At 31.0% G+C, this 19,640-nt stretch overlaps 6 protein-coding genes across 9 annotated transcripts; 3 read left to right on the forward strand and 3 right to left on the reverse strand.

Annotated features, from left to right (window-relative positions):
* The first annotated feature begins 493 nt into the window (after positions 1-493).
* LOC128397023 (pseudouridylate synthase RPUSD2-like) lies at positions 494-2,915 on the forward strand. Its single transcript, XM_053357691.1, has 9 exons — positions 494-723; positions 792-942; positions 1,083-1,271; positions 1,340-1,418; positions 1,494-1,635; positions 1,733-2,021; positions 2,079-2,254; positions 2,353-2,470; positions 2,584-2,915. The coding sequence occupies exons 1-9, from the start codon at positions 581-583 to the stop codon at positions 2,632-2,634; spliced, it is 1,338 nt and encodes a 445-aa protein (XP_053213666.1). The 5' UTR covers positions 494-580; the 3' UTR covers positions 2,635-2,915.
* A 1,493-nt stretch (positions 2,916-4,408) lies between these two features.
* LOC128396972 (protein prickle-like) lies at positions 4,409-7,273 on the reverse strand. Of its 2 annotated transcripts, XM_053357641.1 has the most exons (4): positions 7,050-7,273; positions 6,783-6,871; positions 6,372-6,633; positions 4,409-6,199 (listed from the first exon to the last, which is right to left on the reverse strand). In XM_053357641.1, the coding sequence occupies exons 3-4, from the start codon at positions 6,388-6,390 to the stop codon at positions 4,422-4,424; spliced, it is 1,797 nt and encodes a 598-aa protein (XP_053213616.1). In that variant the 5' UTR covers positions 6,391-6,633; positions 6,783-6,871; positions 7,050-7,273; the 3' UTR covers positions 4,409-4,421. The 2 variants fall into 2 exon arrangements, with proteins under 2 accessions (XP_053213616.1, XP_053213608.1); XM_053357633.1 differs by lacking the exon at positions 6,783-6,871.
* A 286-nt stretch (positions 7,274-7,559) lies between these two features.
* LOC128397062 (pyridoxine-5'-phosphate oxidase-like) lies at positions 7,560-11,155 on the forward strand. Its single transcript, XM_053357729.1, has 5 exons — positions 7,560-7,851; positions 7,931-8,087; positions 8,330-8,429; positions 8,530-10,724; positions 10,792-11,155. Exons 1-4 carry the CDS (start codon positions 7,740-7,742, stop codon positions 8,941-8,943), a joined length of 783 nt encoding a protein of 260 aa, XP_053213704.1. The 5' UTR covers positions 7,560-7,739; the 3' UTR covers positions 8,944-10,724; positions 10,792-11,155.
* Positions 11,156-11,796: 641 nt separating this feature from the next.
* LOC128397001 (homeobox protein 12-like) lies at positions 11,797-15,569 on the reverse strand. Of its 3 annotated transcripts, none has more exons than XM_053357666.1 (3): positions 15,371-15,569; positions 13,986-14,615; positions 11,797-13,736 (listed from the first exon to the last, which is right to left on the reverse strand). In XM_053357666.1, the coding sequence occupies exons 2-3, from the start codon at positions 14,202-14,204 to the stop codon at positions 12,450-12,452; spliced, it is 1,506 nt and encodes a 501-aa protein (XP_053213641.1). In that variant the 5' UTR covers positions 14,205-14,615; positions 15,371-15,569; the 3' UTR covers positions 11,797-12,449. The 3 variants fall into 3 exon arrangements, with proteins under 3 accessions (XP_053213641.1, XP_053213656.1, XP_053213648.1); XM_053357681.1 differs by having other exon boundaries at positions 11,797-13,733; positions 15,371-15,568; XM_053357673.1 differs by lacking the exon at positions 15,371-15,569 and adding an exon at positions 14,774-15,083.
* Positions 15,570-15,630: 61 nt separating this feature from the next.
* LOC128397041 (gamma-soluble NSF attachment protein-like) lies at positions 15,631-17,736 on the forward strand. The gene is given in 7 exon segments (XM_053357710.1): positions 15,631-15,954; positions 16,110-16,177; positions 16,353-16,373; positions 16,376-16,454; positions 16,537-16,680; positions 16,765-17,061; positions 17,124-17,736. Coding segments are annotated over 7 exon segments (912 nt in total). The 5' UTR covers positions 15,631-15,898; the 3' UTR covers positions 17,371-17,736.
* A 312-nt stretch (positions 17,737-18,048) lies between these two features.
* Positions 18,049-19,618, reverse strand: LOC128397093 (uncharacterized). Its single transcript, XM_053357773.1, has 2 exons — positions 18,803-19,618; positions 18,049-18,736 (listed from the first exon to the last, which is right to left on the reverse strand). Exons 1-2 carry the CDS (start codon positions 19,214-19,216, stop codon positions 18,626-18,628), a joined length of 525 nt encoding a protein of 174 aa, XP_053213748.1. The 5' UTR covers positions 19,217-19,618; the 3' UTR covers positions 18,049-18,625.
* Between the last annotated feature and the right edge of the window lie 22 nt (positions 19,619-19,640).

A 19,640-nucleotide genomic window follows, 5' to 3' on the forward strand; every position in this document is an offset into this window, starting at 1 on the left:
GTATATTTACAATTAACGAGTTAAATTGTTGATTAATCACTTAAAATCTTCAACCATTGATTACTTGAGAGTCTCGGTTTCATGTTAACTATTGATGGATAGAAAAAAAAACGTAAAGATTAGATTAATTTATTAATTGTCTTCTTTATCATTGTCTAGACGTATAAATATTAATTTCGTTTCAACTCCTACAATTATCTCAATATGGTCTTAACAATTAAATTTGTTAATAAAGTTACAATTTAAATGGATCAACATTCATAAAGATTATGATAATTTCCCATTCAGAATTTAAAGTTCACATCTGAATTCAATTCCATCACAGAATTTTCTCCTCAGTATATTTACTTTAATTCAAGTAAATTATAATTACATTAAATACCAATCGAATACCAAATATCAATTAAAATAAAAATCGAAACTTAATTGTTAACAATTAAGTCTTCAAAGTTTCTTTTTCCAACACTAGATGGCACCACTATTCTTGGGTATTCGGCCTCATGACTAACACATGTTTCTTATTATTGATTTGTTTTGAATTTGTTTTGTTTAATTGTTTTGTTTTTTTATCTAATTGTCAATGAGAATTGAATTAATTACTCAAATTGGACTGATTAGAAGAATGTCATCTTTTAGTGGAGTTAAAAGAAAATTTGATGTTATTGAACCTCCAGCGACAATTAGTAAAACAAAGAAGCGAAAAAATATTTTGGAAATTGACAGGTAACATATTTACAATTATTTTCTTTGATTTCTTTTATTAATTGTTTCTATTTATATTTTCTAATTAGGGGAGATTCTGATTACTATTTTGAACATGGTCTGAGGAAAGTGTATCCATATTTATATACATTTTATTCGTTTTGCAAGGGACGTTGGATTGGATCTAAAATAGTTGATGTTTACCAGAAGGAATTTAGATCAATTAATAATGGCTCTTTGGTAATTACGACAAACTTAAATTATTACTAATATTTAATTCATCTTGATTTGTCATAAGTCTAAATTCTGTTATTCTGTGAATAATTTTCTCTTTTGTGTCATTTTTCAACTCACACTCTTTCATATCTTTCTCTCTTTAGCTTGAACGATTCTCCAAAGGTTTGATTAGAGTTGATGATGAACCAGTTTCTCCTGATTATATTCTCAAAGACAATGATTTAATTACTGGATTAGTGCATCGTCATGAAATGCCTGTTATCGGATTACCATTGAAAATTGTTCACGAAGATGAAAACATTCTAGTTTTGGATAAACCTCCATCTATACCGGTGAATAAAAATAGAATAGGAGAAAACTGTAAATCATTTCTAATTTTATTTTCTATTTAACTAATCAGGTTCATTCTTGTGGTCGTTTTCATCTCAATAGTGTTTCTTCAATTCTTAAAAAAGAACATGGAATTGAACAATTACACAGTTAAGTCCACAATCTATTCACAAAGAAATAGATTCCAATAATTTAATTATCTTCACTATTTTTCCCCCCATTAGTTTGCCATCGATTAGATCGTTTAACCTCTGGCCTTGTCATCACTTCTAAAAATCGCTTTTGGGCTCGTAAAGTGATTGATCAAATAACTCAACGATTAGTTAAGAAAGAGTATATTGCCAAAGTTACCGGACAATTTCCCGAGTATGTTGACATAATTAACTTTCATCTTTCATAAAGAAGGAAACAATAACCAATTAGAAGACAATTTAAAACTGAAATATTGTTGAATTTGATTTAGAGATGAAATTACCTGTTCAAAGCCATTAGGTACTTTGGACCATAAAACTGGCCTTCAAATAGTCGATGAAAAGAATGGTAAAGAATCAAAGACCGTTTTCAAACGAATTAGTACCGATGGTAAAACAAGTTTAGTCCAATGTGAACCATTAACCGGTCGAACTCATCAAATTCGTGTCCACCTCCAGTACTTGGGTTATCCGATTGCAAACGATCCCCTGTATAACTGTGATTCCTTTGGTCCAAATATCGGTAAAGGAGGAGACTATGGTGAAGGAACATTACAAGATGTGAGTTGGTTAATCACTAAATTGGGATTCTAATTGTAATCAAATTTACTTTAATAGTTAGCACAAAGGGTTATCGATAAACACAGACATCTTCATGTCTTTGAATCAGATGATTACCAACAAATGGAAACTCTTACTCAGGAAGAGCTTGATAAACGTCACGAAGAAATTAATCAACTCAGTGATTTAGTTAATAAAACAATTAGTGACGAGTGGAGGGAACACATGAAAAGGTAAAGTGATTTAATTGATGTTATTATCAATTGTTTACTAATTTCAATGGGAAAGAAAATCTAATTTTTTTAATTACCTTTTCATTAAATATTAATAGTAAATCGAAAGATTCGAGTAAACTTTCAATCGATGAAAATTGTTCTGATTGTAAATCGCAAGAAATTAATCCATTGCCAAGCGAATTGTTAATTTACCTTCACTGTGTTTCTTATAAGGTAAGAATGACAATTTATTAATCATCTGAAAGATAATTAACATATTTCTTCAATTAGTAATTTAACTATTTTATAATTTGATTGATTTTCTTTGTTATTTTTCCTTCTCTCAGGGTATTGATTTCCATTTTCAAACTGAATTACCTTTCTGGGCTCGTGATTAATTGTAATTACATCATAATAATTGGAACATAATCTTTAATTATCTTTAGAATCTTTTTCTCTGCTGATTTAATTGTTGAACTTATTTTCTTTATCCTCTTTGTTCAAAGTTACCAGAGCTCATTATCCTAATTGTGTGAGCATAAATACCTGTTTTCTCATAGTTAAACTACAACGCCAACCATATGACGCTAATTGTTGACAAAAATAAACCATGGGTGAAATTTACCAACCAGCAATTAATTGACCAGAGTTGACAATTTACAATAAAATAAAAAATACATTTATGTTGTAAATGATGATTTCAGTAGCAGCGAACCAGCGCTCTGCTACCATGAGAGAGAAAATGGCGGTCGTTGCTGAATATCGGACAAGATATTTTACAGTATAAAGTGAAGATTTATTCAAAGATTATTCAGGGAAATTCAGCTATTTTGTTGGTTTTCTTTTCACGATTACTCAAAAACAACTTGACCACAGGGTCCATATTTCGTCTATGAAAGTTTAACCGATACTCAATTGTCATATTTCAAGGTCAAGGTCATAAAGGTTATTCATGAAAGAACGTCACTTGAATGTCATTTGAAGACATTTTTGAAAACTAGAAATTTTTCAAGCCTGGTCGTGAAGTTAAAAAATTAATAAGGAAGGATAATCTATCTAGTAGATTCTATCAATATTCATCCTAATGCTTTTTAAATTTCTATTTAAGGTCATTTACAAGGTCATGTAGTTCTCAAGGTCATAGAATTTTATCTCTTCGAGTGGCATTAATTTGACAATAACTTTAGAATATTATAATATATAATATTTATTAAATACGGTCAAATTATTAGGTGGTGACGATGACTTCGCCTCGAGAATAGGGTCAATCTCGGTGTTGGTACTCACCTTGAATTTAGAGCTAAGTAGTAACAATCTCTTATCTTCCTATTAAGATCAAATCTGAACCTAACAATAATATATCTCCTCAAATGTCATATTTAATTGGATTAAATCGATAAAGCTTTGGCTACTGTTTCAATGCAAGATGCGGCAAGAGATGTGTCAAATGCGCAGTGAAAATTTGTTTTCAAAAGTCTAGTCTCTGATCTTTATTTCAAATAGTATAAAAATGATTAAATCTACCCCCAAACGTAACAGTCCTACTTTTAATTTCGATCCAAGCGTAAAGTCTCCTCTTACCCCCTTCGTTTATATTGTTTACAACGATTTAAAAAATAAATTAGACATGTTGACCTTCACTCAGTCCCATATTGATATTATCGCCCTAATGATGACCTAACCTAACCTAACTCGTGGAGCAATAAATTGGTCTATCGTCCAAATGCATTTTATAAATTCGAATTTCGCTTTGTGGACGAAAATCATTTTTTTCTGGCTTTAAAAAGAGCAAAATATTTCACCAAATTTTACTAGATAATTTTGGCCGAGCGATTCACGGACTTTTGACCTACCGAAAGGTCAGTTTCGAACTTGATGTCAAACAAATTCACATGGTCTCTCAAGTCCATATCTGCGGTCTGATCTTGTCAACGACTCTCAGCTTCCAAGTAATTCCAAAAACAAATCTGTTAATTTAACGTAATCTCCTGTATTTTCATCAGTTTTTACAGAAAATAAATAAATAAAATTCAGTTTTATCTTTTAGTACAAAAGTATTAATTGATTGTTGAAATTAAATGATGAAATGGAACAACTTTTTTCCTGTTGAGAATTGTTGTAAATCAGTTGTGCAAATAATCATGTAAGAAAAAAAATTGGCAAAAGTTTGAGTATAAAAATAAACTCAGCGACCTTTCAATTTACTTCGTAAAATTTCAGCCCAATTAAGTGAACAATCTTGGAATCGTTTAATTGGCCGATGGAGTGTTTTTGTCTTTGAGTGATTAGAATCATTGGATTTTGAGCGATTCTTTGTCTTGGGAAGTGTTGATGAAGATGAAGATGATGTTGGCTGAGCAGTTGCAGCTACATAATGAATGCGAGTACCAGCGATCCATTGGCGTCGACGAGCATCCATGAGATCATAATCAAATTCATCATCTGAGGAAGATGATGAATGAGATGAACAAGTCGAACAACAATCATCATCTTTAATAACCTTTTTAACTGAACGACATTTTCTATTGGATTCGTTTTCCTTTACACTTGGGTCAAAGGTGACACTCTTTGGGCATATCTTTTGTATTGTAGAGGTTAAGTTAGGATCATTTGTGGAAACTTTAATTGGGAGTGATGAAGATGATGATAAAATTTCCTTCTCTTGGGTAATAGCTGAATCTATGATTGTTGTTGTAATTGGAGGAGTTGATGGTGAACTTTCTTTGGTAACCTTTTCTTTCTCATCTTTCTTTTTTTCCTCTTCTTCTGGTGAAATCAGATAGTTTTGTATTACGTCGGGTTTATCATTGATTAGGGTGGAAGTGCGAGTGAGAAGAGGTGTACTTTCGGAAGATGAAGATGGAGATGATGAATGAGGTTTCAAAACTGATGAATGATCAGTTGATTGTTCACGGCTAATGGTTGTCCTTTCTTGAGGAACCGGTGTTGTTGATATCGGAACCAATTGAGTTGGTTGGAGTTTAGGCAAAGTTTGATGTTGATGTGGTAGTTGTTGTTGTAGATGATGATGAGGATGAGGATGAGTAGGTGGAGAAGGTTGTTGATTGGTAGAAGAAAGAGAAACTTGAGCGGGTAACTGGACAGAGGAAGGTGATGATGATGATGATGATGATGGAATCGTTGTTGGATTGAGTCGAGTAGATAAAGAAGGTGGAAGTGGAGGTGGAAGAGGTGGTGGAGGTTGTGATTGAGTTTTTTCACGAGTTGTGGATGGACGGTACATTTTTAAAATGTATTGGTAACATTGAGCCGAACAATAAATTTTACCATCGTTAGCGGGAAGAAACAATTTACCGAGAAGAGCAGATTTACAAAAGTTACACTTGAAACAGGCTTCATTTGCGTGCCAATGTCTTCCTTCATGTTTAATGGAGCCAATTTCGCAACCGATAATATCTCCACACTCTTCACAAAGTTCAGCAAAAAAGGCATCGAAACAAGCTAAACAATAAGGATATTCACTTTCCGGATTAAAAGTTGTCTCATTTGATCTTAACACGGTTGGTCGAGCCATAACATATTGTTGACCTCCGAGTGTCTTTTTACATTCGAAACATTTGAAGCACTTCAAATGCCAAACTTTCTCTTCAGCTTCAGTACATTGTTCTTCGAGGATTAATTTATCACAGTAACCACATTTTGGAAGCCATTTTGGAATCAAAACATCTTTTGGAATATTAGGACTTGAACGGTTTTTATTCCCATTATTCAATTGATGCTGATTAGTTTGTTGCTGTTGCTGTTGAAATGGTTGTGATTGTGGTTGGGGTTGTTGTTGGTTTAGTTTCTGTAATTGGCTCTGATTCTGGTAAAGATACTGGTGTTGGTATAAATGTTGATTTAGTAACTGTTGTTGTTGCTGTTGATGGAGATTTGTATTGTGATTAGATCGTGACGAAGTATTTCCAAGAAAGGTTTGAGGTCCATATAATTGATTTGTTCCTGTTTTCATGAAAGAATAAGAAAGGTAAGATTAAATATTTGTACAGTTAGTTGATTAGTTAAATCATTTAATGGCTACTTAATTGTGTTAGTGTTGAAAAGGAAAATTATCACAGACAGAGAAGTTAAAAAGAGAGAGAGAAAAAAAAGAAGAGGAAACGTCAATCCATACCAAACTTATTATTTTCCATTTCTATTGTTAAAATAGATTACCAACAATCAGTCACAGGAGTTGAAGTAATTAAATTAAGGATAAAAACACAAAAAAAGAGTATTTATGTTGTTGACCGTTGAGAATGAGGAAAAATTTCATCTTCTATTGAAGGCAACAGCAAACACGGATAATTTTACTCCATTTTGAAGGAACACACGTATTTCCATATTTAGATTGGATAATAGGGAAAAGAGAGAGAGAGAGAGACTGGTTGACCAACCTAAAAATGTTAATCACAATAATCATCATCAGATTTTAATCTAATTCACAATAAAAAGGTAGGTACACAGGAAGAAAGAGAATAGAATAAAAAAAGAAAAGAATAAAAAAAACAACCGCTCTTACATAGGAGAAAAGCATATGTCTTACCTTGAAAAGAAACTGATTGTAACTAAAACAAAAGTAATTCAACTAATCAACTAACCACCGATTAGTATTGAGTAAAACTAATCAATCACCTCAAGTTAATCAACAATTAATGAAAAGTAAAAATGAAAGAAAGATAATAAGAAGAGAATAAGAAAAAAAAATTGTTCTCTCAAATAAAAAGGTTACACCAAAAGGTTTGGTAATCAAGTCAAACGGACACACAAGAGATGGAGAAACAATATAAAATGAGAAGATTAATTTACTTACCTTAATTGATTAGAATTAAAACAGAATTAATTGTATTGTTTAGAACACAAGTAAATCTAAATAATTTAGAAAAATAGAAGATCAAATAAAAGAAATTAAATGAAACAACACAAGGGATAAAATAGAAAAGAAGAAGAAAAAATCAACTTAACACATGAAGACTTTTTCTTCAACAGAAAATGTTTCCTGTTTCTTTTTCTTTCTTCACCTTTATCATCATTTCTCTTCTCTTTCTTTTATCATCTTATCTTCTCTTTCATTAACCTGTTGTTCATTTCTCTTTAAACAACTGATCCTTTGTCAGAATAGATTTTAATTGTAACTCATTAATGGTAATCATGAGTTTGGAAAACACGATTAAAGAGAGAGAAACAATTTCACCTTAATTGTTACCTTTTCGATTGGATTCTAATTACAAGTTCAATTTTTCCTCTTCTCTCTTTTAATTTAGTTCCATTTTCCTGAATTTCATTATTGGTGTTAATTGTTGGAAAATGAGAAACTTTCAATCAATCAGATTCAATTGTTTAACTTTCTCGACGAATTTCAAAATTGGCTCAATATTTGATTCGTTGCTTTGACTACGATAAAGTTTCATTTGTTGTCTTTTAATTGGTTCAGTTAAACATGGAAACAAATCTTTATTGTTGTTTACTTTTAGTTTAATTGTCTCGTTTGTAATTAGAATTAATGTTTTTTCCATCAATCAGATTGTCAACAACAATTGGAATTAGAAAATTTTCTCTGTTCAATCAACTAACCCTGAAAATGTCTTTGTCAAATTATTCTGTTGATTTATCAGGTAAGTGATTTTGGTTAATCTATTGGATTAAATACTTTCTACTGGTTAACTAATTGTCTTTTTGTTTTTATTCATTCAGCTATGAGACAACCATATAAAGAGGATGAGGATGCTCTTCTTGAGAAGGATTTACCTACTAGAGATCCGATTAAATTGTTTGAGATTTGGTTCCAAGAGGCCAAACAATGTGACAAAATTTCTGAGCCGAATGCCGTTTGTGTGTCAACATGTACAAAGTATGAAATTGTGACAATTTTAAGTATTTTGGACAATTAAGGTTAAAAAATTAGCTGATTCATTTAGAATCTATTCCATTGGATAAATTCCGAGTATTGTGTTTACATTTTGAAAGTAATTGAGACTTTGTTATGTTCCAATACAACTGAATCATATGAAGAATTTTCTTAACTCAATTGTTCAGTTGAAAATCAGATAATCTCAAGATGATTAATTTTCTGTTTCTTCCTTATTTTCTCAGTGATGGATTCCCTTCATCTAGAATGGTTTTGTTAAAAGGCTTTGGTACCGATGGATTCAAGTTCTTCACTAATTGTAATAGTCGAAAAGGAAAAGAATTGGTAAAATTATATTCTAACTCTATTTAACTCTTTTTCTAATCATTTGTTTTCTCTCACATTTACACCTTAATATCGACCATCATGTTGTTTTAATGATCAGCGTGAGAATCCAAAAGCAGCGATGCTATTTTATTGGGATCCATTTAACCGTCAGGTCAGAATTGAAGGAAACGCTGAACAATTACCTGAAACTGAATCAAAAAATTACTTTGAAAGGAGACCCAAAAGAAGCCAAATTGCTGCAGCAATTAGTGATCAAAGTGAACCAATTGCCAGTCGAGGAGATTTGATTGACAAGTACAATGAGCTTGAGGTTAAACATGCTGATGATGTTCATCTGATTAAACCTGATTGCTGGGGAGGCTTTAAATTGATTCCTAAATCATTTGAATTCTGGCAGGGACAAAGCAGTCGTCTTCATGATAGAATCATTTTCTCTAGAAATCTTCCCGATCCTTCAACACCTCATTCGATAGCTGAAAATGGTTGGTTCATGTATCGATTACAACCATAAATAAGATCAATTTGGAACAATTAACCAATCAAAATCTAATTGTACTAATCAAGAGACACAATTACCTGGCCAAATCAAACTAGACATCAAATATATCGGCCAGTTAACATAAAAATATTAGGTATCCTCAAAAGTTTTTGCACTTTTTTCATTGATGATTTTTTTAGTACTAGATATTAGAAGATAAAGAATTTCTTATTATTAAATTGATACTATTTTAAAGCTTAGAATTTTCTCTTTCGAATGATACTAATTTTATTAATTTCGGACAATTCAATTAATTACAATTAAATTTATAGTAATGGTGTTTTTTACCGAGTTTTGATGACTCATCATTGAGGTCACTTTTTCCGTCGGTAAAGTGACCTGAAATTTTTTTTGATATGATTAACATGTGGTCCTAATATTGAAATTATTTAGGAAAAAATTTGATCTATTTTGCTTATTAAATTGAATAGATTAGTTACCTATTCTGATGGATTAGACCCGATTTCTATCAATACCTCACCATTGAAAATTTTACCTTTTTTTTCATAAAAGGTGAAAATTGGTTCTCTATGGGGATTTAGTGTTAAATGATTAGTTAATTAAGTTTTAGTTTCTTTATAATCAAATAAGCAAAATAGATCAAATTTTTTCCTAAATAATTTCAATATTAGGACCACATGTTAATCATATCAAAAAAAATTTCAGGTCACTTTACCGACGGAAAAAGTGACCTCAATGATGAGTCATCAAAACTCGGTAAAAAACACCATTACTATAAATTTAATTGTAATTAATTGAATTGTCCGAAATTAATAAAATTAGTATCATTCGAAAGAGCAAGTTCTAAGCTTTAAAATGGTATCAATTTAATAATAGGAAAATGATTATCTTCTAATATCTAAGACTAAAAAAATCATCAATGAAAAGAGTGCAGAAACTTTTGAGGATACCTAATACAATCAATCCAATGTAAACTTTAATTACTCGAATCAGAAACCTTTATTATAAACAATTAACTAATTTTGAACTTGAATTGTTATCAACAGAATTTTATTGATTCCAAATTTTTCATTGAATATAAAAAATTGTAATTATTTGATTCACCTTTTCAAATGAGTAAAGAATAATTTTCTTGTAATGATAATTATGATCAACTATAGTTAATCATTTAACTGAATCAGTGAATTGATTTCCAATGAATCTTTTAATTCAAAATTGGAACCAAAATTTACCCTTTAACCTTTATGACCTTAAAGGCATAAAAAGCACTTGTCATTTCCATCTTTCTCCTTCTGAGTTTTAATTGTCAACTAGATGTTAATTGTTACAATCATTTTTCTTTCCAAAGTCACATAGTTTTTGACTTCAATTTCCTTTCTAAAATGAGTGAACTTAAATTAACTCGATATTTAATTGTCTCACTGGTGATCAGTTTCTCGCTAATTAAACCAACGTCCCAGTTATCAGCCGCGGGTCTAGCTAATTTCTTGAAATCTATTCCGAAAGCATTAGTTGATGTATTTACGAGTATGGGTAAAGAATCTCCAGAATGTCCAAATATAATCGCAACGGCTTTCACCACTTGTGAAAAGCCACTTTTACGAAAACTTGGTCGTATTGAACATCAAATGGAAAAAGGTTCTAATTCTTATTCCGACTGTTGCTACTATGCTCAGTTTCATCATTGTATGGTTTCCAAGGTCAAGGATAAGTGTCACCAACACATCGATAAAGTTATTGACGGATCAGATTATACCAATTTGAAAGTAGATTGTTCAGAATATCATCATGAAGTAAGTAACCATATTAATCAATTTAAAAGTTTTCTAATTCCTTTTCCGTTTCAATCCATCTCATTAGACCTTAAAGTGTTTCATCGTTGATCACCAGAATATAATCATTTCGATCGCTGTTATTTTGCTTCTAATTGGATTAGGTTATTACATATTCGTTTATCAACGTTATCGACCTCAATTTTTGGTTCGATCTCCTCCAAAAGTAAAATCAGGAATACAAAGTCGAGTTAATTTCTTTTCCAATATCAAAAACAATTCAAACATTTAAACTCACTAATTAACCATTTCACTCCTTCACTTATTAATATAATCATTAATTTAAATACTTCCAATGATGTAACAATCAATCATTTGAATTTCTAAAAGAAACTCTTTTTTCGTATCTTAATTAACAATTAAACTAAATGAAAAATTTTTTACACTCAAAACATTTAAGTCAATTTGATCAATTTTCTTTTGTATTACTCTAAAATGGAGCATCTATTAAATCATCTGTCGTCCTTAATTGTCACTTTTTCTTTGATTGTTGTAACAATCCAACGAGATATTAATGACGATTTCATTGCTCCTCATCAGTGTAAATCAATAATGAAAGATGCTCTTGATTATTGCCAACCAAAATTAACGGAAAGTACTAATTTAATTGACCAAGATGGACAATCAATTGAGAAAGTTGATTTCTCTCTCTTTAATTGTTGCAATTATGCTCAATTTAAACTTTGTATGGACAGTGACATTCACGGTAAATGTGATTACGAATTAAATTTAACAATTAAAACTCAGGCAATTTTTGGTGTTAAAAAACTGGCAAATTTTTGTCAAGATGATTACAGTTACTACGTAAGTAAATTGTGATTAGTTGATTAATTGTTATTCATTAGTTATATCATCAATTTCCCTTAATTGTAGAGTCCAACGTGTCAACTTACCCTTTACTTTCATTATTTCATCATAATTGGTTTAATTTTAATTCTATCTGGATTAATGTTAGTTAATCGTACTTTTTATCAACGTTGAAATCAATTGGACAATTAGAAGGACAAAAAATTAAACTACAACAATTAAAAGGTTTCGTTTTCAAGTGAGTAAATTTATGTTTCAATTTCCACAAATATTACAAATTTTGGTTTTCTATTAAAAAAAATTGATTGAGTAATTAAACTTTCTCATTAATTGGTTAACAAGATGATAGATTTTTTTTTCTTCTACAAAATATTAATAGTTAATTATAATAACAGAGAATTGGACAAATAATAATACACTTAGTTAACAATTGTAGATTTCACTGATTAATATTCTCATTCGGTTTAATGAGAAGGTTAATCAAGACACTGAGATAATTAAATGTGTGTATCATTACAATTAGAATTGATGATTTTGCATTTGGGATTTTAAAAATTTACACTAATTGAAACACTAATTGTGGTAATAATTGTTTTCACTTTACATTGTGTTTATATTTGATTGTTTATGTGTGTGTGTGTGTGTGTGTGTTTATAAGTTTGCATGGCTTTCAGAATGTGATCCAATTTAATGGAGAGAAAAAAATAATTGTAATATTTTGAGATGTGATGCAATTAAAATCTTCCTTGATTGATGATAAATGATTGACCAATTTACCAGATTGGAAGGTAATTAACAGGATTAACCATAACGTTGTTATGTGAATGGAAATGTAGAAATTGAGTAGAAAAGAAAGAACCTTGAACAATTAAATCTAATTCAAGGTCTTTTAGGTATGTTACTTGTTTCATTATTTTGGTCTAATTGTCTTTTAAAATAGTTTCTTAATTGTTTGCCTTTAAGTTTACGAAGCTTCTCATTTTGATTCATCAGTATCCGAGTGAGTGTATCAAAATCATTGATACTATTTTTCAATACTTTGTTGACCAAATCAAAATATTCGGCGGCTAAATGGGAAGTCGACTCTTGGGGTTGAATATTATCCCCTCCGGGTCTTTCATATCCACCACCCATTGGATTAATAAAATTATCTCGATTACTGTTCACCTCAATTACCGTTGGAACATCTCGGAAATCATTTGCATTTTCAATCTCCTTCTGGAATTCATTGTTACTACTATTAACATGACGTTGGCGATTCTGATGGTGAGGATGATGAAGATTATGATGGTGTTGTTGTTGTTGATGATGATGATTCTGGTGGTGATAATGATGACCCTGTAGTTGTTGGTTTCTATTGTAGGCACTAGATGATGATGAAACATCATATGGAGATGGTAATTTATCAATGGCTTCGGATGTTGAGTCTCTTTTGGTTATTCCTTGATTAGATTGATAATATCTTGATCCTCCAATTACTCCACTATTTCCACCTCCTCCTGCTCTTTGAACATCTTCCAAAACGTCATATATTACAATTTTTTCATCATATTCGCTATTAATTGTTGGATCATTGGTTGTTGTTGATGTTGGTGTCATTTTTTTACTCAAATAAACAGGATTTGTGACTGGTGTTGTTGTTGTTGTTGATGGTGGTGGTGGTGGTGGTGGTTTACCTGATGTACAACCTGGTACATCAGATAATAATAATTTAGTTGAATTACTGACATCATCACAATTAGAAGCTACTGTTTGTTGACTTGATTGCCTTGCCGGTGTTATCGGTGATGCTAACATGGTTGGCATGGTTGAAGAATCAACCGGATAATTGGTTGATTGTGTTGGACGACCTTTTAAAACCTGGGAACCTGTGGCCACTATTTCATTTTGATTGCTTGATGTTGATTGTTGTGGACCATTCAATGAAGCTCTTCTGATCTCCTCCATTTCCTCCCTAAATTGTGCTATCAATCGTTTAGCAATCTCTTCATAATTATCATCAGGTTCCGTTGTTTTTGTAAAATCAATTTCTTTCTCAAATGAAAAGCTTGGCTGTATCTTATTGGATTGGCGTAATTGATTAGTGTCCACCGGAGGCCCAGTGTTTGGATTACTATTACTGTTATTTGCTGGATTACTTTTTGGTTTACAAGCCTCCGACCTCTGCTGAAGGATGAGAGAAATTTATATATAAATATAGAGAAAGAAAGGAAAAAAAAAATGAGAGATGGAAAGAGATAAATAAGTAAAATCACCAAAAGAAAGAGACCAGAAAACAAAAATTGAGAAAACTCAACAATGCATAATATTGAACAAGGAAGTGACTAATTAAAGTCCACCATTAAATAAAATATAAACACAATATAATCCAAGGCCTTTAGATATTAATTTAGAAAATAGAAAATGAATATTTACCTGTAAATTATTCCTATGAGCCATCAGGTAATAATCTCTTTCTTGTCTTAATCGAATACAATCAGAAACCAATTCGTTTCTACATTGTTCATAGTAATCACATAAAACCTCCGTTCGTTTCAATCTTTGGCAAAGGTCAAGAATGGTACATCTTAAAGCGATCTCTGATGGACTAACAGAACTGTAGATATTTTTCATTTTATAATTCGGATCATCCATATCTCTTGGTTAAGAATAGCAAACTTAATCTCCTTTTGTAAAACAAATGGGGGTAAGTTAATATAAATAATATATATATATAGAAGATACAAGTTAATTGTGAATCAATTTTGGAGTTTACAGTTAAATGGGTAAATCATCAGCTGATGTGTTGACCATTTGCTGGTAATGATGAGAAAAAGGGTATTAGAAACTGTAACCATTAAAGATGATGAAATAAATGGTTATGGTGATACTTTTTAATCCACTACATTTGGAATAACAGATTAGGCCAATGTTGATTTACGTATTTAAAACTAATCCCATTGATTTGATTTTAGATTTAGAGGTAAACAGTTGATCCTTTTTAAATGATGACGATGATGATGATGTTAAATTTGACAAACAGACAACATTTGATTTAGAATAGAACTAAAAAAGAAAAAAAAAGAAAGGGAGAAAAGAAAGAGATTGGGAAAAAAAGGAAGGGCAAAGAAGGAAAAAATTAATATACACAACACAATATTTAGAACAATCAATTTTGATTGTAGATTATTGGAACAATTGGAATTATTTTTCAAGATATTTACATGTAAATAAGAAGAGAAAATTAAATAAACTGAGTAGATTCATTGGGAACAATTAGAAACAATTACAAGATTTTTTTCTTCTTTTTCTCCAAGTCAACAGTTAACATCTGATCTTGAGTATCTAAAGCAACAGAATAACATTGAGCGAGTTTTAAAAATAATATTTTCTTTCTTTCTCTTTCTCTCTCAATTTAAATTCTAAATCTAATCAAATCAATCAACCAACCATTCTGACAATTATATATAAATATCCCGATAGAATTAATATAATAAATTCTAACATGAATTAAACATTTTCTTGTAAAGATGATAATCATCAACTTTAACCGGTTGATTAGATTTAGTTAGTTAATTAGTACCAAATCAAATGTTAATAAAAACTGTGTAGGTTTTGTTAGTTTAAATTGACAATTGAAAATCAAGTTGACATAATGAAGGGAAAAAAATAAAGATTCTAATGTTAATTAATCTAAATAAAAAAAAATGAGATTGACAATTGATCCATCACAAAAGAAAAGGTAAACATATCAATATCTCTTCATTACCTATGGTGAGTAATTGATTAAATGTGCACAATTAATGAGAACACTAACTTACCTGATTATGAAGACAATTAATCACACCAATTGATTAGAAGAGAAGAAAAAATTGAACAATTAAATGGTGAATTGATTAGCAGGTTCATTTCCATTGGAAATGTTATCATATAGATCCAATTGTTTACATGACAAAAATGGAACCAAAACAAAATAAATTAGTCACTAAATCCATTGAATTAAACATCACCATTGAGAAGAAAATTGGATTAAATTGTGGACTTAATTTGATGAGAAGGTTAATCGAAAAAGATAATTAAAAGACCTTTTAATTAATTCCAAATGAGTAACGGTTATGATTTAATCTTGTCGATGTTTCTATTTCTCTCCCTCACTCACTCGCTCACTTTTATCTTCCATTCAGTTTGGTTTTCTATTCTCACTTTTGTTTACATTTGATTTTCACCTTTCCGTTAATCACTTTTTTTGTTTTCTCCATGTTAACTGTGGTAATATTTTCTTTCCTTTTCCAATTAATTTAATCAATTGAAAGAATATAATTTATCATATTGAAACAGTTGAGATAATTATGTCTTCATCTAAAATCCAAGAAGCTCAAGAATGTGTTGATCGAGCTGAGAAAAGGTAAATTTTTGTTCTATTCTTTTTTTCTTAAATCGATTTGATTTTTTCTTTTATTCCATTGGATTAATTGATTTTTCTTCTCTTCATTTCCATGGAATAATTGCTTCTATTGGTCATCTACATTCTACCGATGGGATTGATTTTTCTTTCGGTAGCTTGAAAACAACATTGTTCAGGTGGAAACCCGATTTTGAAATGGCTGCTGTTGAGTATCAAAAAGCAGGTATTATTATTGTCATTTGCTCAATTTTTTATTCTTTTCTATCCTGTGACATCCTTTAATTATTTCCATTTTTAGAATTTCTTTTCTCCTGATTACCTCTTTTTCCTACTACAATTGAATTCTCCTCTTTTTTTGATATCTACTTGTTTTTCCCTTCTTTTCTCTATCTTCTCAGCCACTGCTTACAAAGGTTGTAAAATTTTCTAACAGCCGTTGATTGTGGCATTAAATCAGGTGATTACTACCAACAGGCACATCAATATTTTTCAGCAGCAAAGTGAGTAATTTACTGATTGTCATCGTATGTATGATAATCACTGGTTGGTAAATATCAATATTTGATTATTTTCTCTCGTCAGAGCTTATGAACAAGCAGCTTATGTCGCTGGTAAGGATATGGAAAATTGGCCTCAGGCTATTGACCTACTCGAAAAGGCTTGTACATTATTCCAAGAACATGGTGTCCCCGATACCTGTGCTCTAGTCTACGAAAGAGGTGCTAAGTAAGTCGATTGGTTTTGGTCCCTTCTGTTTGTTAAGATTTTATCACAATGAGATTTTAATTTCTTGTTCATCTTTTCCTTTAGATTGATTGAAAAGGTGGATCCTTTGAAAGCGGCACAACTTTACGGCCAAGCGGCTGAGGTGAGCTCAATCGAATCAAAAAGTCTCCAAGCCGCAGAGTATGCCTCAAAATCGGCTCGTGTCTACCTTAAGCTTAAAAATTACAGCGAAGCTCTGAAAATGCTCGAAAAACAAATGGCACTTCTTCAAGAGGCTCCAGATGAAAGAGCCTGTGGACGTTTGGTGGTGCACTTAGTACTTGTTCAACTCTCAAGAGACGATGTGGTTGCAGCTTCCAAAGTTTTCGGCGACTACATTGTGTAAGTTTGTGCAGCAAAAACCATTTTCACTCTACTGATATTTCCCTTATTACTATTTACAGTTATGTCGAACAAGAAGAAAAGAATACTCTTAATCAACTTCTTTATGGATTCGATCAAATGGATTCCAGACAGATTATCAGCGCTCTTAAACATCCGTTCATCAAAAGTCTCGACATCGAATATGCAAAACTAGCCCGATCGTTGCAACAAAAACACGAGGGTATTCTTGAAAGGTCAGAGGGGAAAAGTACTTCGCCAACAGAAGACCAACCAGCGGTCGACGATGAAGCTGGTCTTTTACTCTAATCATCTTTTCAAGGAAACTAAATCAAAACAACAGATAGCAAATTACTAACCAATGCAATGGATTGAACCTTTTCCTTGTTTAGTTTAACTTGTTCATCTATCATCATTTATCACCATAATTATTATCATCACTCATCATCAACATTCAGCTTGTGTGTTAATCTCATGATAATTTTATCAAGCTAGTTATTTGATTTAAATGTAAGAATCAGAGAGAAAGAAAGAGTGTAAATCGTTTTTCATCTTCTTCATATTGGTTAATTGTTAAAAAATCATGATCTATTTCAAGTCATAAAGCTAATCAACAATCTCACTACAATTTAGAAACCCAGGCCAGTATTAAATCAACTATTGTTACAGTCAAAAGTATCGTTAATATCGTTATTGTATTTATCCTTAGATCGACAAGTCTCATGAAAGGTCCATCAGCTCAGAATTTTCAGTTTGAGCTGATTTTGTCTCGACTTAATTATATTCTAATTATATTAATATAAAGGACGTTACTGCTAAGAAAATAGATTTGTTTTTGGAATAGCTCGCGAACGGAGAGTCGCAGGCACAAACAGATCACATTGTTAGACTCCTTGGGCTGTGAGAACTTTTTTGACACCAAGTTCGAAATCGAACTTTGGCAGGCCAAAAGTCCGTTCAAAATTCCATACTCGAATAAGCGGTGATTAAATCGTGAATTTAGATTATTGGAAATTATTTGAGACTATTGAACACTTTGATGTTTTCTCATATTTTGCGTGAGTTTTTAATTACGGATATTAAAGAGATAATATTTTAATTGTGAAAATCAAATTTGATACAAATAACGTTGTTAAGAAAATAAAATTGGTTCGGAATTTTCTTTTCTGAATTTGTTATGTATTAATTTGTAACCTTTCAGAGTATTTGGCAGTAAGAAAATCGGAGAAACTTAAACCGATCTTGCAATAGCTTCGAAAAGTGTTCAAGTCTTTTTCGAAACACAGTTTATTTGAGCTGATTAGTCTCCTCCAAGTAAGTTATCCATTTTACACTCTTGTGGAGATTCAAATGATTGATTGTAAGTGAAAAAGTTTTTTCATTTGTTTAAATCATTGGAACTTAGGAAGTATTTAAATTAATGGTAATAAGTGAGGGAGTGAATTGTGGATCAAGTGATTGTTTTGTGACTTTAACATTTGCATTGTTTTCGAGATTGGAAAAGAAATTAACTTGATTTTGTATTCCTGGTTTTACTTTTGGAGGAGATTGATGAGATTTAATCCTAGATTTTTCGAAAATGTATGTAACAACCTAATCCAATTATTAAAAGAACCAAAATAACAGCGATCGAAATGATTGTTTTCTGGTGATCAATGATGCGACATATTAGATTCTGGTGAGATGGATTGAAAAGGAAAAGAAATTAGAAAAGATCAAATTGATTAATATGGTTACTTACTCCATGATGATATTCTGAACAATCTACTACCAAATTCGAATATTCTGTTAGAACAATAACTTCAACGATATATTGTTGACACTGATGCTTTACCTTGAAAATCACACAATGATGAAACTGAGCATAGTAGCAACAGTCGGAATAAGAATTTGAACCTTTTTCCATTAGGTGTTTAATTTCACCAAGTTTCCGCAAAAGTGGCTTTTCACAAGTGGTGAGAGCCGTTGCGATTATATTTGGACATTCTGGAGATTTTTCACCGATATCCATAAATACATTAGCTAATGCTCTCGGAATAGATTTCAAGAAATTAGCTAGACCCGCGGCTGAAAACAACTGGGATGTTGGTTTAATTAGTGATAAACTGATCACTAGTGAGACAATTAAACATCGAGTTAATTTAAATTCACTCATTTTAGAAATGAAATTGAAGACAAACACTTTGTGACTTTTCAAAGAAAAATGGTTGTCACGATTAACAATTTCGTTGTGGTTTTAACTTAAGAGATGGTGATTAACGATGAAATAATTAAACACTGAGATAATTTAGATTCATTTGTTTTAGAAACTTAATTAAAAGTTTTAATAAGTCTTATTTACTTTTAAAATAAACTATACTCACAATTTAAGGCAAAGAAGCAAGATGACAACAAACGATTATGCGATTCATAATAAATTAACCAATGAATTAAGTTGATCACATATGAATTTAATTTCCAATAACGGAGGAGAGAAGAAAATCAATCAATTACAACCAAACGGAAACAAAGTACATTAATAAATGTGATCATCAGAAATGATAAAAAAAATAAACAATTAAACTAATCACTGTGAGCAG

This window comes from Panonychus citri, unplaced genomic scaffold (assembly GCF_014898815.1).
Source record: "Panonychus citri isolate SS breed McGregor unplaced genomic scaffold, ASM1489881v1 Contig00001, whole genome shotgun sequence".
Lineage (NCBI taxonomy): Eukaryota > Metazoa > Arthropoda > Arachnida > Trombidiformes > Tetranychidae > Panonychus > Panonychus citri.